The following is a 19,632-nucleotide window of genomic DNA, read 5'->3' as shown; positions in this document are numbered from 1 at the left end:
AAAATTGATGGGAAATTTCTTTTGATCAATTAAATGATTATTGAAATACTTCTGAGATTTTCCACTGCCTGACCTAGCAACCATGATGATAAGTCAAAATTGTCCATTGTTAATGTGTAGCAGTGTAGACGGTTTGAGCCAAGAATGGAGTCTCCAAAAGATTAAAATATCCTAAAGAACAGTTATTTTTCTCCTCCTTCTCCTCCTCCTTCTCCTCCTTCTCCTTCTTCTTCTCTCTCTGTCTCTGTCTCTCTTTTTCAGTTCTGAGGATTGAGTCCAGAACCTCCCACAGGCTTAGGCAAGTGCTCTACCACGGAATTACATCACCAGCTCTTTTTCTGGTTTTGTTTTGAGACAGGGTCTCCCTAAATTGCTGGGGCTGTACTCAAAGTTGTGATCCTCCTGCCTCAGTCTCCCAAGTAGCAGGGATTATAGGTGTGCAAGACTACGCTTGGCTTACACATTTTGAAATATGTTTTATCACTGTTCAGTACACTTATAATAAATATCAAGAGTTGCTTTGGAAAGATTAACTAGTACCTATCAATGGGTAAGATATAAATTATAATTTTTATCATTTGAACTCTCTCCTAACTCGCATATTAAATTATCTATATACACAAGGTCCTTTTTTAAACTGCTTTGAAGTCAGAAATCGTGGACAATGCAATACCCTAAAACCTACAATTTCAAAAGTAAACAAGTTGTGTTTAAGTTAAAAAAAAAAAAAAAAAAGCGAATGCCACTTGGGAAGATCAAGATTTCAAAGCCAGCTTCAGCAACTTAGTGAGGACCAAAGCAGCTTAGCTACTCAGCAGAACCCTTCCTCTAAAGTTTAAAAAAAGAGGGCTTTCCGGAGGTGATGACCTCCCCAGGAGAACATGCCTCTCACAAAAGATCTCCTTCATCCCTCTCCAGAAGAGGAGAAGAGGAAACACAAGAAGCGCCTGGTGCAGAGCCCCTATTCCTATATCATGGATGTGAAATATTCAGGATGCTATAAAATCACAACAGTTTTCAGCCATGCACAAACAGTAGTTTTGTGTGTTGACTGTTCAACTGTCCTCTGCCAGTCTACAGGAGGAAAAGCAAGACTTACAGAAGGATGTTCCTTCAGTAGGAAGCAGCACTAAAAGCAGTCTGAAACAAGATGAGTGGGAAAACATCCCAATAAACACATTTTGGATATATCCTGTTTACTGTTTTGTTTAACTGCTAGGAAGTTTGGTCTCAAGTGTTCAGGGGGCATCCAGAAGAGTGGAATACTAGAGTCATTTGGGGCAAGTAAGTGACCAAGTACTAAAAAAAAGTCCATTTGGGACATTTTATCCACCTAGGCTCATTGGGTAAATCTTCAGAGCTTGATTTAAGAACTGCAATACTAAATAAATGGGAGTGTTACTTTTATGTTTTCTAAGTATTAAGAACAGATTGTTAATCTATACAGCATAATCAGCTTTAATAAAAATGTGGCTTAACATTTAAAAAAATAAAATAAAAATTTAAAAAAAGAAAAATAGAGGGACAAAAATAATCAAATGTGAATGTGGCTTAGTGGCTAAATCCCCCTGGGTTCAATTCCTAGTACCAACAACAAAGGCCAAGAATCTTGCTAAATCATGTCTCACTCTTGATTAGGAAAACTGTTGATTGACATGGGTTTGAGGTTTTGCAACTAAATCAGGCCCCAACAAGGAGCTCTTCAGACAAAAAATTATTAGAGGAAATTTTTCAGTGATAGCTTTTTTGCTAATGACACTAAGGTTTTGTGCAATTGTATTAGCAATCACAAGTGTGCAGATGCACTGCTATGGATGTCATCAGAACCACAGTAACTATGTTGTTTGGATACACAGTCATCTTTCCTCTGGAAACAGGATGGTATTAAAACATTTTGCTCATGCCAATGAATCCTACAAAGCAAAAGAGAGCTGTAGATAAATTGCTCAGGATCCTGAGGAATCCTGGCTATGACAGACCTTAACCCTTTAGTAAATAGATTTTGAACAAGTTCAAGTTCCAGAGGGATTGTTTGAGGCACCTAAAGGACTGGATGTGGGCACTCAGTGACTGGTTACCAACTAGCAAATAAGTATTTCAAGATTTTATCTATTGGTGATAATATATCACTGTGTGGCAGCTGATCACCAGCCCTGATTTAAATTCAACATTCTCTCCTAGACATTCCTGTACTATTTTCATAGTACATTTCTAACTTGTTTTTCATTTAAAACCAACATATGTATGGTTTAATCTCCATTGAAACACCAAAATTTTACTATATATGTGATGAATTTTATGCTGCATGGCATGTCATGTCTTAAAACAATATTATACAATATTTTTAATAAATGGATTAGATAATTGCAATACAATCATGGTTGCTAAAATTGTTTCCTATGGTGTTAAAAGTTAGCAACACTGAAAGCACTATACATGGGAACTGATTTAACAATTAAATAAATGGATATCACATAACAAATAGAGGTTTCTCACTGTTGGATTGGGATATTTCATAAAGGAAGGAAGGGAATGATAAACTTATCCACTGGTATTGAATTTGAATTGAAGATACCAGAATCAAATCATGTTTAATTTAATACAATGCAGATGTATACATACAGAAATATTTATAGGTATGTGAATATGCAAAAGTTAGTATTTGCACATATATTTCCTTGTTCTGTCAACTGAGAAAGTCTAAAAGCACCCAGTAACAATGAATACACCTACTATCCATTCTCTATGAAAGAATACCTTTTTCTAGTAAAAGGAACAAGGCCTCCTTAGAGAAGTGACTGATGCTAGAACAGGGACAAAGAATGTGCAAGATGAATATGGATTATCTTATAGTGATTAAAAGTAAGAAGGTATCTAAAAAAATAACCATGAAAAGTATTAAAAAGGAATACAGGAGACAGTCAGAAGAGTTTCCAATGGTGGATGCTGAAATAATTTGATCAAAGAAATAGTGTAGGATTATAATTTGTCATAAAATAAGAATTAGAATCCACAGTGATATAAATAATTGAATAAATAAAAATAAACAAAAGAGAATAGGCAAATCTTCCTTGAAGAATACTTTCAAATCATATATGTACAGAGCACTCTGAACATAGAGACACTATTTGATGACTATTTCTGCCTGTGCTACAATCATGTGACCAAATTTCTCATACATATGATAAATTTCTTGATTGTATTAAACTGTTTAGAAAACTGATGAAGGAAATGCATCTCCCACCAGAAGACTGATATAACAGAACTCATCAAAAGTGGTGTCTTCTATGAGATTGTTATCAAATTGAACACTAAAAAAATTCATGCAAAGAAAATCCTCAGTGTACAGACGTTGCTTTAAAAAGCAGATAATGTTCATTTCCAGGAAGAACTTGGTATGTTGATGAATTATGATCATCAGTGGATCACTTCTTTTTTTTTCTGTGTATGCTCTTTATCATGGAAAGGAATATGCTTGAAATGTTCATATTTTTAAGATGAAAAGTATTGGTACTTAGTAGCCATCACTATGGAAGTGACAATTAACTGATGCTGCTAAATAAATTTGAAGACAACCTACCAAATGATTTGGCAAGATCATTGGTAAAATAGTGTTAGCCATAGATTCCATTCCTCAATTTTATTATGTCTATAGAGACATTAAGTATGATGATGTCCTTTTTAATATAAAGGGTCACATGCCTCTGGACAACTTTGGATTGACAGAAGACAAATGATAAAAGAACTGTTCAGTCACCTGACCACATCTCAGATTTTATAAGCAATGGAAGATGGAATGAGAAAATACAACCTAGAATATGACTGGTGGTTTCTAGGTGTGTGCACATATGAACACTATATGAAGGACAAGTTTTATGCAATGGAAATCTAAGGAAGAGTTGTGAAACACAACAAATGATATCTGCTCTTTACTTCCATCATGGATGTACCTGTAGAAGCCAGGGACATTCATAGAATTAAGAATTTCAAAAGCATTTATTGGGGCTGGGGAGATAGCTCAGTCGGTAGAGTGTTTGCCTTGTAAGCAGAAGGCCCTGGGTTCAATCCCCAGCACCAAAAAAAAAAAAAAAAAGCATTTATTTTGTTAAGATATAAGTTGGAAAAATATACAAAACCCATAGCCACTTTATATTTTGGATGTTAGCAGTATTTCTGTTTAATATAAATGATGGTGTGCCAATAAATACCAAAATACCACTTCCTCCTTCTTCTCATACAATATTTTCTGGATTACAGTTATCATTCATTGGTTTTACATGCAAAATGGACAACTATTTTCCTGTAAATGAGACTTTCTGAAGAGCATGATGCATTCAATAAATGTGCTAATCACAGATGATGATGCACAACAGTATTTACACAACAGTTTGCAAATTGAAGGTTATGTAAGAAGAAGAACCCCAGCAGGAGAAACTGGAACTAAGGAAGTCACAAGCATTCACAAGAATCTGTAGTTTCTTCATTGTCTACCTCTTTTATAGGAATTTCAAAACAAGATAAAGAAGTTAAAATTTTAAAATGAAGATTAAATATAAACAAAATATAGATTAAATAGTTGAATCCAGTAGGCTCAAGTGACAACTTGAGAATGAAGTAACATTTTGCCAATAGTGTAGAGATTCCACAACTAGATTAAAAATATTAGAAAATCAGTAGACTCCTGAAGGACTGAATTTTGCTGCTGATGGGAACCTGAGTTCTTTCACATTCAGACACCCTCGCAGGTCCAAGAACTCAAAGATGTCTATCAGTAGGGAAAGTTGACCCTTCAGGTGTTCTCCTGAGCTCAAGGAGTGGTAGAATCTGGCTCCCAGAAGTAAGTTCTGAAAGCTTAGTGCCAAAAACTGATGGATGAAAGTGGTTATGACTGACTTCATAGATCAGGAAAGTCTCAATTCTGAGGTTTTCAGGAAATAGCAAGAAAAATCAACTTAAGGTATGATTGCAGAGTTTGAGGACTTCATGATAAGGTAAGAACCAGGAACCAGGTGCCACTTGAGAACATCATCAGGAGATTTCAAAAATACAAACTGAACTTGAGAACAAAATCTTATTTCATGAAGAGAAATGTGTTGGACATGAAGTTTCCATGTCTGAGAAGAGAAAGGAAAGAAGGAAAGAAAGAAAGAGGGAGGGAGGGAGTTGTTTCAGAAAGACATCAGCAAAAATAAATATTAAAGTCGAAAGAGAAATTATAAAAGTCAAAAGCACAGTAGCATAATAAAAAGCAGAAGACATGATAAAATATATCTATATCTATATCCATAAGGAATAAAATATATGAACAAGAAATAGCAGTAAAATTTGAAGGAAACAAGAAATGAGCTGGTGAAAGTTAAAGAATTTGTTCTGTTGCAGATAAATTAAAAGCTCAAAGAAGAAAACACGAAGATGAATTTAGCAATTTGGGAGCCTGGAGTAGGTGGCCTGTTGGGAATCTTAAGTTGCAGAAGCTATTCAGTGGGTCAATGATGAAAAAGATTCTCCCAGGGTATTTTCAAGATCTTGTTTCTAAAATGACCAACCTCAATCTGCACAAAAAAGAAAATAATTAACAGAATGAAGAGACAGGATCCAAGATGGTGGACTAGAGGGTGACTGCATCTCCAGTCACTCCAGAACCCGGGATTCAAGAAGAAGAAGCATTGAGAGACTCGGACTAAAATAGAACCACGGGGTGAGTCTCCCCCACACGGTGAAGCTTGGCCCAGGTGGCAGGCCTGGATTCGGGCGGTTTATTAGAGTAGGGCAGGGCAGCTAGAGTCTCCCCCAGGCAGCCCTGAGCACTCCGGTGGTGGGCTCCTCCCTCAGGACCAGATACTCCAGCTACTCGGAGCAGGCCCACCAATGAGAGCCTTTCTGCACACAACCAGCTCCAAGTCCCTGAGCCAGCACGCGGCGAGCTACGGCCCACCCACAGGTTACTTCAGAGACCAGGACAGAGCAGCCAGGGACTTCCCCAAGCAGCCCGGATCCCTCCGGCAGGAAGTGCCTTTCCAGGCTAGCTTCTCAAGCAGACCGCCCAGTGAGAGCCTTTCTACACAGAGCCAGCCACAAGTCCCCAAGCCAGAGGAGACCTCTGACCCACAATCAGCCTCTGGGACCAGGGCAGGGCAGCCAGAGACCTCTCCAGGCGGCCCTGCCCCCCTCTGGCTGCAGGCTTTTTCCACAGGGTGATTCAAGATGGCAGACTAGAGGCGGACTAGAGGGTGACTGCATCTCCAGTCACTCCAGAAACCAGGATTCAAGAAGGGGAGGCATTGAGAGATTCAGACTAAAATAGAACCACGGGGTGAGTCTCCCCCGCCTGGTGAAGCTTGGCCCGGGCTGCAGGCCCAGATTCAGGCGGCTTATTAGAGTAGGGCAGGGCAGCTAGAGTCCTCTCTAGGCAGCCCTGGGCACTCCAGCGGTGGGCTCCTCCCACACGGCCAGCTTCTCAGAGCAGGCCACCCAGTGAGAGCCTTTCACACAGAGCCAGCCACAAGCCCTGGAACCAGTAGTGGGCTAGGGACAGCATTCTTTGGAAGTACTGCATTATCAAGCTTTCCAAGATTTCAAGCTATTGAAGGCTGGTAGGTGATACACTGGAAATCTACACGGACACTATAAGCAATTAGAGGAAATCTACAATATCACAGAGTCCCACTGACATCTGACCACTATGAGAGAACAAGGGAAGAAAATGTCCCAAACAAACCTAGATACTACATCAATAAAACCCAATGACAGCACAGCAGAAGAAATGTCAGAAAGGGAGTTCAGAATGTACATAATTAAAACAATCAGGGAAGCAAATGAGGAGATGAAGATCAAATGCAGGCATTGAAGGAGGAGATGAAAGAGCAAATGCAGGCATTAAATGATCGCACCAATCAACAGTTAAAGGAGCAAATACGGGAAGCAAGAGATCATTTCAATAAAGAGTTAGAGATACTGAAAAAAAAAACAAACAGAAATCCTTGAAATGAAGGAAACAATAAACCAAGTTAAAAACTCGATAGAAAGCATAACCAATAGGGTAGAACACCTGGAAGACAGAACCTCAGATATTGAAGACAAAATATTTAATCTTGAAAACAAAGTTGACCAAACAGAAAAGATGGTAAGAAATCATGAACAGAATCTACAAGAATTATGGGATATCATGAAAAGGCCAAATTTAAGAATTATTGGGATTGAGGAAGGCTTAGAGAAACAAACCAAAGGAATGAAAAATCTATTCAATGAAATAATATCAGAAAATTTCCCAAATATGAAGAATGAAATGGAAAACCAAGTACAAGAGGCTTATAGGACTCCAAATATACGAAATTACAACAGACCCACACCAAGGCACAGTATAATGAAAATACCTAACATACAAAATAATGGCAGAATTTTAAAGGGTGCGAGAGAAGAGAATCAAATTACATTCAGGGGGAAACCAATACGGATATCAGCAGATTTTTCAATCCAGACCCTAAAAGCTAGAAGGGCCTGGAACAACATTTACCAAGCCCTGAAAGAAAACGGATGCCAACCAAGAATCTTATACCCAGCAAAACTTATTTTCAGATTTGATGATGAAATAAGATCCTTCCATGATAAACAAAAGCTAAAGGAATTTACAAAAAGAAAGCCGGCATTACAGAACATTCTCAGCAAAATATTCCATGAGGAAGAGATGACAAACAATGATGCAAATCAGCAACGGGAGGAATTATCCTAAAGGAATAGCCAAATAAAGGAGAAACCAAATCATGTCAAAAAACAAAAATGAGTCAAATGACTGGGAATAGAAATCATACCACAATAATAACCCTGAATGTTAATGGCCTGAACTCATCAACCAAAAGACATAGACTGGCAGATTGGATTAAAAAGAAAAATCCAACAATTTGCTGCCTGCAAGAGACTCATTGCATTGAAAGAGATACCCATAGACTAAAGGTGAAAGGATGGGAAAAAACATCCCATGCACACGGACACAGCAAAAAAGCTGGGGTATCCATCCTCATTTCAGATAATGTGGACTTCAAGCCAAAACTAGTCAGAAGGGATAAAGAAGGACATTACATACTGCTTAAGGGTAGCATAAATCAGCAAGACATAACAATCATAAATATCTATGCCCCGAACATTGGCTCATCCATGTACGTGAAACAAATCCTTCTCAATTCCAGAAATCAAATAGACAACAACACAATAATACTAGGCGATTTTAACACACCTCTCTCACCGCTGGATATATCATCCAAACAAAAATTGAATAAAGAAACCATAGATCTCAATAACACAATCAACAATTTAGACTTAACCGACTTATATAGAATATACCTTCCAACAAAGAACGAATACACTTTCATCTCAGCAGCACATGGATCCTTCTCTAAAACAAAACATGTTTTATGCCACAAAGCTACTGTTAGCAAATACAAGAAGATAGAGATACTACCTTGTACTCTATCAGATCATAATGGATAGAAATTAGGAATAAATGACAGAATAAAATCAGAAACTTCTCCAACACCTGGAGATTAAATAATACACTATTATATGATGAATGGATAACAGAAGACATCAGGAGGGAAATTAAAAAATTCTTAGAACTAAACGAGAACAAAGACACATCATATCAAAACCTCTGGGACAGTATGAAAGCAGTAGTTAGAGGAAGATTTATTTCATGGGGCACATTCAACAAAAGAAGTAGAAATCAACAAATAAATGACTTAACACTGCAGCTCAAAGCCCTAGAAAAAGAAGAGCAGACCAACACCAAAAGTAGTAGAAGACAGGAAATAGTTAAAATCAGACCCAAAATCAACGAAATTGAAACAAAAGAAATAATCGGAAAAATTAACAAAATAAATAGTTGGTTCTTTGAAAAAATAAACAAAATTGATAAACCCTTAGCTACACTAACAAAGAGAAAGAGGGAGAAAACTCAAATTACTAAAATTCGGAATGAACAAGGAAATATCACAACAGACACGAGTGAAATACAAAACATAATTAGAAGCATTTTTGAAAATCTATACTCCAACAAAACAGAAAAGCTCGAAGACATCAACAAGTTTCTAGAGATCTATGAATTACCTAAACTGAACGAGGATGACTTACACAACTTAAATAAATCAATTTCAAGCAATGAAATAGAAGAGGTCATCAAAAGCCTACCAACAAAGAAAAATCCGGGATAGATGGGTTCTCAGCCGAGTTCTACAAAACCTTTAAAGAAGAGCTCATTCCAATACTTCTCAAAGTACTCCATAAAATAAAAGAGGAGGGAACACTCCCAAACTCATTCATGAAGCCAATATCAACCTGATACCTAAACCAGACAGAGACACATCGAGGAAAGAAAATTTCAGACCAATATTCTTAATGAACATTGACGCAAAAATTCTCAACAAAATTTTAGCAAATCACATACAAAAATATATTAAAAAGATAGTGCACCACAATCAAGTGGGTTTTATCCTAGGGATGCAAGGTTGGTTCAACATCCGGAAATCAATAAATGTCATTCACCATATCAACAGACTAAAAGTTAAGAATCACATGAATATTTCAATTGATGCAGAAAAAGCATTCGACAAAATAGAGCATCCCTTCATCCTCAAAGCACTAGAAAAATTGGGGTAGTGGGAATAAAGGCCATCTACGCTAAGCCCATGGCCAATATCATCCTAAATGGTGAAAAACTGAAAGCATTCCCCGTAAAAACTGGAACAAGGCAGGGATGCCCTCTTTCACCACTTCTATTCAACATCATTCTTGAGACTCTAGCCAGAGCAATTAGACAAATCAAAGAAATTAAAGGGATACGAATTGGAGAAGAAGAACTCAAACTATCCCTCTGCGCTGATGACATGATTATATATTTAGAGGAACCTGGAAATTCCACCAGAAAACTCTTAGAACTCATAAGTGAATTCAGTAAAGTAGCAGGTTACAAAATCAAGGCTCATAAATCCAATGCATTTTTATACATAAGTGATGAATCTTCAGAAAGAGAAATTAGGAAAGCTACCCCATTCACAATAGCATCAGAAAAAATAAAATACTTGGGAATCAATCTCACAAAAGAGGTGAAAGACCTCTACAATGAGAACTACAGAACACTATAGAAAGAAATTAAAGAAAACCTTAGAAAATGGAAAGATCTCCCATGTTCTTGGATAGGCAGATTTAATATTGTCAAAATGGCCATACTACCAAAAGTGTTATACAGATTCAACGCAATTCCAATTAAAATCCCAATGATGTACCTTACGGAAATAGAGCAAGCAATTATGAAATTCATCTGGAAGAATAAGAAACCCAGAATAGCTAAAGCAATCCTCAGTAGAAAGAGCGAAGCAGTGGGTATCGCAATACCAGATGTTCAACTCTACTACAAAGCAATAGTAACAAAAATGGCATGGAATTGGTATCAAAATAGACAGGTAGATCAATGGTATAGAATAGACCACATGGACACAAACCCCAATAAATACAATTTTCTCATAGTAAACAAAGGTGCCAAAAATATGCAATGGAGAAAAGATAGCCTCTTCAACAAATGGTGCTGGGAAAACTGGAAAACCATATGCAACAGAATGAAATTAAATCCCTATCTCTCACCCTGCACAAAACTCACCTCAAAATGGATCAAGGACCTCGGAATCAGACCAGAGACCCTGCCTCTTATAGAAGAAAAAGTAGGTCCAAACCTTCAACTTGTTGGCTTAGGAGCAGACTTCCTTAACAGGACTCCCATAGCACAAGAAATAAAAGCAAGAATCAGCAACTGGGATAGATTCAAACTAAAAAGCTTTCTCTCAGCAAAGGAAACTATCAGTAATGTGAAGAGAGAGCCTACAGAGTTGGAGAATATCTTTGCCACTCATACTTTAGATAGAGCGCTAATTTCCAGAATCTATAAAGAACTCAAAAATCTTTACACCAAGAATACAAATAATCCATTCAACAAATGAGATAAGGAATGAACAGACACTTCACAGAAGAAGATGTACAAGCAATCAACAGATATATGAAAAAATGTTCTGCTTCTCTAGTAATAAGAGAAATGCAAATCAAAACTACCCTAAGATTTCATCTCACCCCAATTAGAATGGTGATTATCAAGAATAGAAGCAACAATATGTGTTGGCAAGGATGTGGGGAAAAAGGTACACTCATACATTGCTGGTGGGGTTGCAAATTAGTGCAGCCACTCTGGAAAGCAGTATGGAGATTCCTCAGAAAGCCTGGAATGGAACCACCATTTGACCCAGCTATCCCACTCCTTGGCCTATACCCAAAGGACTTAAAATCTGCATACTACAGAGATACAGCCACATCAATGTTCATAACTGCTCAATTCACCATAGCCAGATTGTGGAACCAACCTAAATGTCCTTCAGTTGATGAATGGAAAAAGAAAGCGTGCTATATATATACAATGGAATATTACCCTGCCATGAAGAATGATAAAATTATGGCATTTGCAGACAAATGGATGAAATTGGAGGATATCATGCTAAGTGAGATAAGCCAATCTCAAAAAACTAAAGGACAAATGATCTCGCTGATAAGAGGATAAGGATATATAAGGGAGGGTAGGAGAGGTTAGCGTTAGGGTTAGGGTTAGGTTTAGGGTTAGGGTTAAGGAGGGTGACAAGAATGGAGGAAGGAAGGACTGTATAGAGGGAAAAGAGGGGTGGGAGGGGTGGGGGGGGAAGGGAAAAAATAACAGAATGAATCAAACAACATTGCCCTATGTAAATTTATGATTTTTAATAAAAAAAAAAGAATAACATTTGAAAAGGTTTTCTGCTAGATTTTTACTGATTAGATTAAGGACATCAATCCATATCCCTGGAGTCTGTTATCTTTTGACACCAGTCTTTTCTTGAAGACCAGTTGAAGCAGTTTTTGTAAAGAGGATACTTAAAATGTTCTTCAGTTATTGCATGTAACATTAGTATCACATGGATGGTTTTTCTGGGACTCAAATCCTCCTATTATTATACAAACAACTATATTTTCAAATAATGTTGGGTTTGTAGAGTTGCAAAATTTAATGTAGGCACTATTTTCCCATCAAATGCATCAAGCTATAACAAATTGAGTCATTATAATTTCTTTAGTCATATAATGTTTATATCTAATGGTAGATATTGGGAAGAGAATTTTTAAAAGGACTCCATGGGGAACAAGACCAAGAGGAAAGACAGGTTATAGATCCACTTCAGATCATTTTTATAATAGAATAAATGTATTATTAACTATAGGTCCTGGATATTTCTTGACTGTATAATTGACTTCCTCAAATAATATGTGAGGTTTAGTTTTTCTCTGTTTCTATTTTTTAAATTTTATTTAAAATTGGTATTAATTTTCAGTGAATTGCTTACTACTGGACCTGAACATCTTATAATTAACTACAAGTGATTTTCACTTTCAAAATTCTTGCCATGAGTTAACCAGAGCTGATTTTCTTCCTTATCTATAATTAATTATAACAGTATTTTCTTCAAAACAAAAATTATTGTTTTAACTCTAGATCTTATAAATAATAGTACCATTAAATATTCCTTTTAGGGGATCTTTAAAAATATTTTCAAATATTTTATCTTATTGATACATTAACAATATCTCCTTTGATGTTTACGATGTCAAATAAATTAAAACTTTATTTAAAAAAAAAGAATGAAGAGACAGCATACAGAATGGGAGAAAATCTTTGCCAGCTACTCTGCCTAGAGGATTAATATCCAGAATAAATAAAGAATTAAAAAACTTCAATACCAAAACAACCCAATTGATAAATAGGCAAATAAACTGACTCTTTTCAAAAGATGTACAAATGGTCAGTAATTATATGAAAAAATTGTTCAGTATCTTTATCCATTAGGGACATGCAAATCAAAACTACATTGAGAGTCCATCTCACCTCAGTCACAATGGCTATCATTGAGAATACAAAAGCAGGGAACTGAAATGGAGCAAATAATATTCCATGCATGTATGAGTATGTCAAAATGAACCCCACTATTATGTATAATCATAATTCACTAATAAAAACATTTTTAAAAGAAGTAAAAAAAAACAATAAATGCTGCACAAGGCTGGAGGTGGGGAGGAACACGTATTTACTGTTGATTGGAATATAAATTAGTACAACTGCTACAGAAATCAGTATGAAGATTAAAAAAAAAGCCCCTAAAAATAGAACTACTGTAGATTCAGCTATACCATTCCTCAGTATATACTTGAAGGAATTCAAGTCAGGCATATGATAGAAATACTACAAACTCATGTTTATTGCAGCACAATTCACAATAGACAAATTATTGAATAATCCTAGGTGCCCGACAACAGGTAAATTGATAAAAAATGTGGTGTATATATACTCAATGGAGTACTATTCATCCATAAAAAAGAATGAAAACTCATGTTATTTGCAGGAAATGGATGGAACTGGAGATCATAATGATGAGAGAAAAAAGTCAGACTCAATAAAAGAAGTTTCACTTATTTTTTCTCATATGTAGAAACCAGGAGTAAAAAAGAAGTTCTGAAAGCAATAGGAAGAATATTAGAGAAGAGGAATGGAAAGGGAGATGGAGGGGTGGGGAAGATACAGACTGGTAGATATGATCAAAGTATGTTATTTGCATTTACAAATATGCCACAATTAAACCCATTATTCTGTGTAATTAAAATGCACTAATAAAATAAGTGAATAAATAAAAATAAAATTAGGTGATCAAGTTCAAGACTCTCAGAAGTTCTACTGTGGAAAGTGAAGCACCAGATTCATTTTAGTAAGATCATACTCAGAAACTAGATATGGCTATAGGACTAAAATTGCAGGCTGTTCCTGAGGCAGGCAACAGGGTCAGATAACTTATTCAAGAGAAGATAAACAAAATCTCAAGTGCAAATTTATTCTTTGAAAGTAAACCAAAAGAATATGAAGGATCAAGCAGAGAATTTTTAGATGATATAGAAATTTTGAAGAAAGCAGCAGAATTCAGAACAAATGTGAGAATCAAACTTTGAGATTTTCATGCTTCTATTTTTGAGTATTCCAATGTTGTACCATTTTGCGTGATCTGAAATTGACAACTAGCACAGCTAGTCAACAAATCTAGAAATGCTCCCATCAATTTGTGTGCCCCAAAGCTCATAGCAGTAGGAAGATATGGCTAGGCTTCAAGAGAAGCCAGTTCTGTGCAGTTGTGCCCTATGTAAGCCCTCTTACAAGCAGGACCACAGGTCAAATGCATCAATTCAGCATCAAGTCATTTGTCAATCCTATTTATGGCAGTCATTGCCCTTATTTTTGAACTAATTAAACAAAACTATTCCATGGAGGTGTGCATTCACATGCTGTGTGTCTTTCAAAGACATTGTTCCCAAAGTTGGACCAGTACTTCCTTGAATAGTCCCAAAGACCTCTTGGAGAGAGTGTGTGAAGAAGCATGAGAATCCCCTACAAAGTTGATATCAAGGTTCCAAAAACTACCTAGGTAAAGAAATGGTGGCAAAGGACTTATGTTTTGGCATGTGATTGCATATTCTGTGTTTGTGTGAATAAAATATTTTATATGACGTTGCATCTTTGAAATAGCTACAAGAAATTCTAAATGGTGTTTTGTTGATAATGACCTTGAAAATTCTTCATAGTCATCATTTAAAACTATTTATATTTTGGTAGCATATGCATAACATGAAATTTACCAATATAACCATCTTTAAGTGTACAATTCCACAGCATTAGTATATTTACACTATTCTACAACCATCATCATCATTCATCTCCAGAACATTTTTATCTTCCTCAATTCCACAATTTTTAACAATAACTCACCTCATCCTCACCCCCTAGAAAATACCATTTTACTCCTATGAATTGAACTACTCTAGGTACCTCATATAAATAAAACCATACAATATTTTTCCCATTGTGACTGGTGTATTTCATTTAGCATAAAGTCTTCAATGTTCATCCATGTTGAGCATGTATCCGAATTTTCTTTCTTTTAAGGCTTAATGATAGCCCATTGTATGTATAAACTGCATTTTGTTTAAAATACCAATTCAGTCTTATTATTCAGTTACAAATATTGGTTACTCATGCTTATTACTTAAAGCATGGGGAATCAGAAACACAATTTCTAAAACTGTGTGCTCTAAAGTTGTTATATATTGATGACCTGATTTTAAATTGCATTTTAGTTGGAAAATAATAGTTGCATTATTTATGGGATGCAATGTGATATATATACATACACACATATATATATATACACACACATTTTGGAATTATTTATTACCTCACATACTTATCATTATTTTGTGGCAAAAACATTTAAAATCTATTTTAGCAATTTTGAAATATACACTGCATTATTATTTATTATAATTACATTTTGTGCAACAGATCACTAAAGTTTATTCCTCCTAACTGAATCTTTGTACCCTTTGATATCTTTCCTTTCCCCACCATCCACCTCCCCCAGCAACTGGTAATCATCATTTCACTCTCTACTTCTTACTTCTACTTCATTAGATATAATAGATATGTGAGATCAATTAAGGAGGCACATGGGGCCACATGCAGACATATAGGAAGTTCACTAATCTTATCAAAATCAATTCACATCTCTTGTTCAAGGCAGATTATTTCTTAGGAGAATTTCCACAAATTGTATGTACACATCTAGCTGATGGGAAATCCTTTTATCTCACTCAAGTGGAATTTTATTCATTCTCTAATTCTAAAGAATACAGTCTATTTGAGCACTGTATCTCAAAATGTACTTCAGATTATTAGAAATTAAATTGTTTGATGCACAGAAAAGCAGGAAATAATATTTCAAATATGCCAAAGAAATAATCACAGGCAATATGTTTTAGATACTCAGGGAAGATATTTCCTCATAATAAATGAGTGTAGCTCAGTGGTAGAGCACTTGACTAGCTCGCATGAAGCTCTGGGTTCAATCCCCAGCACCAACACCCCCCTAAAAGGAATGTATTCGTATATTCCTTCTTTCACATACTCAAATCTCTATATTGTGACCTCATACACAAAAAGTAAAAATAGAAAAAGTCAACAAAAAACTATGAATTAATGGGTCAAATAAAGATATTAACAAATTAACCTATAAAACAGACTAACTCATAAACCTATAACAAGGTATTTATGCATGGGAGAAATTATTTTTTAGTTTTGTATCTATTGGCAACAGCTTTATTGTTTCTAATATCATTAATTGATTTTGCAAATACAAAATGTCATTCAAATACAGAATAATATGATTTAAAATTATTAAATGAAGATGTGGGTTTTTTCAGTGATAAAAATACTCTGATTTGAGACAGTTTTCTAGGAAAACATTTTTTAAATTTTTATAAAGCATATGGATTTTTTAAAATTAAAATTTTATTTTCGCTTTGAAATTATATTGGTGTTAGCAATTTCACTTCTGTGTATACACTCAAACTATTGAAGGATGAGTAGAGCCGGAAGCTGGGGAGCCGCAGACCAAATAGCCCGACTTGAGTCTGAGTCAGACTTGTTTCTAGTTAACTTGTTCTTGAAAGGCAGATGCAGTGGCTGTGGTGGCAGCAGCAGGGGAGGTAGGAGCTGGGTGAGAATCAGGCGAGTAAAGATCCCACGTCTGATTAGAGGTCTGAACTGCAGGGTAGAGGGGTCAGGTCGGCAGCGTGCAGAGGAGGAAAAGACAGTGGGTCTGCCCTGCCCATCTTGGGTGGAGTCATTAGCACTTTCATCTAGGTGGCTGCGCAGTACAATCTCAAACCCAACCCCATGCACTCATTACTTCAATTTTGAGGCTAACAAGAGTGAGGAGCTTGAGCAGTTTCATCTGGAAAGAGAAAATATGGAAGTTAGTGCCACAGAACTCATAAACATTCTCAATAAGATCCTGATCTGACACCCTGATCTGAAAATCAATAGTAACAGCATTGACGCATGTCGCAGCGTGGTAGTCATGAAAGATAGTGACACCACAAGCAGTTTGGGCTTTGAGGTGTTTAAGTAAATGGAACAACATAAAAAAGGGGCAGGCCATATACAAACAGTTTGATTTTGACCAGTCAGGGACCACCCACAGCAGTGAACTCCCAAGAGCAGGTTAGCATGGTTCCGCCTTAATGAGCATATCTGCAACAGGATCATCCAGACCTACTTAGATGAGAAAGGGAACATAAATTTTTGAGAACTTCATCAACTGTTTAGGCTGGACTCCATATTCCTTGCCTTCACATCTCTTGACAAAGATGGTCCTGAATTTGCACTGGACAAATCCAGGTGAATATCTAGGAGTGGCTACAGTGACTATGTATTCCTGAATGGGAAGCCCAGATCTGCCCCCTCACAGCCTCACTATGGGAGCCTCCTCGGGTCCATGATCTCTCCCAGGACAGATCCTACCTATAGTCATGTCTTCATGGGTCCTGCTACCCGCAGGCCTTTCCTTCAACCAGCCCTCGGCAATCAGCTTCTCAGTCAACAGCCAGAGCCCAAAATGCCATACCCTGAGTTAGCCCTGGCTGTAAGATATCCTAGCATGTTCTGCTCCAAGGTTACCCCACCCCCATTACACCCATCTCACTCTGTCCATTCCCTCTTTCCTGTACCTGTACCAAAACAAAAATTCTTGTGGCTTCCATACACCAATGGCCCTGTCTCAGTTCTAGGAAGATCATTCCAGGCCCCACACACTCAGACCCACTCATTCAAGTTACCACCCAGTCAGTCAAATAAACTCCAGGTCATTGCAGACCTGCATATCCGGTGCCTTTCCTATACTCTTCTCACAGTCTGCCAATCCAGGAGGAAGTAAATGCACCCAAGTTGCTGCTCCTTAAAAAAATTTTTTTTTTGAAAGAGGAATGTAAAAAAAGATATGCCCATGTTTATAGCAGCATTATTCACAAGAGCCAAAAGTTGAAAGCAACCTGTGTCCATCAACAAATGAATGACTAAACAAAATTTATAGATACCTATAATGAATTATTATTCAGTTTTAAAAAAGAAGGAAATTCTCTTTTTTTTGGGGGGGGGAGTGCTTTACTACTGAGCTACATCCCCACTCCTTTTTATTTTTTAATTTTATTTGCTAAGTCACTGAGGCTGACATCAAACTTGTGATTCTCCTGCCTCAGCTTCCCTAGTTGCTGGGGTTACAGACATGTAGCACTATACATGTTACAAAGGAAATTCTGATACATACTATAACATGGATGAACCTTAAAGACATGTTGTGTGAAAGCCTTAGAACTGGTTGATCACAAAAGGATAAATAGTGCATGATTATACTCCTACACCATATCTAGTGTAGTCAAAATCATAGGGACAGAAAGTAGAATGGAGGTGCCAGGGACTGAAGGGAGGGAAAACAGAGAATTATTGTTTAATGGGTACAAATTTTCAGTTTGGGAAGATGTGAATTCTGGAAATGGATTGTGGTGATGATCCCATAACAATGTGAATGCAATGAAAACCACTGAACTTGAGCATTGTTAAAATGGGAAATTTTATATATATTTTATGCTTTACCAGGATAAAAAATAAAGTTTCAAAGAAATCATGGGCACTCAAAACATATTGATAAGAAATTAATGATTTTAAAAAGCATTTCCACAGTTGTTTTGGTAAAAATAATTTTACTCTAGTATATCAATTTGAAGTATTTTGTAAGCATTGTTAATTTAAAATATCTAATAGAATTATATAATAGTTGATTTGTATATATACTTATATATGCCTATTATATTAAGGTATGCATACTATAATTATATATTAAGATACATATTAAGACTAGTAGTTATATATAGGCTAATATTTTATAATTATATGTTAAGTCTAATTTAGTTTATATTAAGACATAGTAAGTATGTATATACTAAAGATATTATTAAGTAAAAATCATCTATGGAGTTGCTAATGACAATTGTAAAACAGACTTTTTCAATAAAATCATACGTTTACTTTAGGCAAGCCCTCTACCCCTGAGCTACATCACACCCAGCTTTTTAAAATTTTAATTTTATTATATCTTTACATAAGTAAATATCCTTAAAATAAATGTTTGACTTTGTACCTTTTTTGTTATATAAAATGTTATCCTAATGACATATTTATTATGTTGCTAAAGTTCATGACACAGTAGTTCCATTACCTGAAGTTTATTAACTTTTACAGTTATATAATATTCAAATGTACATAAATATAAATTTTTAATCCCTTCTGTCAGAGGATGTTTGTTGCTCCCAGATTTGCTATTCTGAAAATTGGTACCAAGAAGAAAAATGAACATACCTTGTTGTATACATGTATAATGTATTTTTTTAGATATACTTAAAAGTGGGAATTACTGGAGTGCAGGATACACAAATATTATTATGCTACTACTCAGCAAGGTTGTATCCATTGATAATATGATGAGTAGTCACCAACATTTAGTATTATCAGGATTAATTTTTGCTTTTTTAGATCAGCAAAATAGTATTCAACTGTAGTCTTAGTTTTCTTTTCCAAGTATAAAAAAAGGATTAATTATATTTTCATATTCATTTTATGTCAGTGGTTCCTTTTATGTTAAA

The 19,632-nt window shown here is 35.9% G+C and overlaps 1 protein-coding gene and 1 long non-coding RNA gene across 2 annotated transcripts in view; one reads left to right on the top strand and one right to left on the bottom strand.

The window, feature by feature from the left end:
• The window catches only part of LOC306650734, a 1,184,502-nt gene that overhangs the window by 517,603 nt on the left and 647,267 nt on the right, over positions 1 to 19,632 (bottom strand). The window lies entirely within an intron of this gene.
• Positions 866 to 1,190, top strand: LOC306651281 (small ribosomal subunit protein eS27-like). The gene has a single exon (XM_079123841.1). The coding sequence runs from the start codon at positions 882 to 884 to the stop codon at positions 1,131 to 1,133; it is 252 nt and encodes an 83-aa protein (XP_078979967.1). The 5' UTR covers positions 866 to 881; the 3' UTR covers positions 1,134 to 1,190.

This window comes from Sciurus vulgaris (assembly GCF_902686455.1).
Source record: "Sciurus vulgaris genome assembly, chromosome: X".
Lineage (NCBI taxonomy): Eukaryota > Metazoa > Chordata > Mammalia > Rodentia > Sciuridae > Sciurus > Sciurus vulgaris.
This window is presented reverse-complemented; position numbering and strand designations above follow the sequence as displayed.

Excerpts from the sequence above, each read along its gene's own strand:
- LOC306651281 (XM_079123841.1), top strand. The coding sequence starts at position 882 with ATGCCTCTCACAAAAGATCTCCTTCATCCCTCTCCAGAAGAGGAGAAG.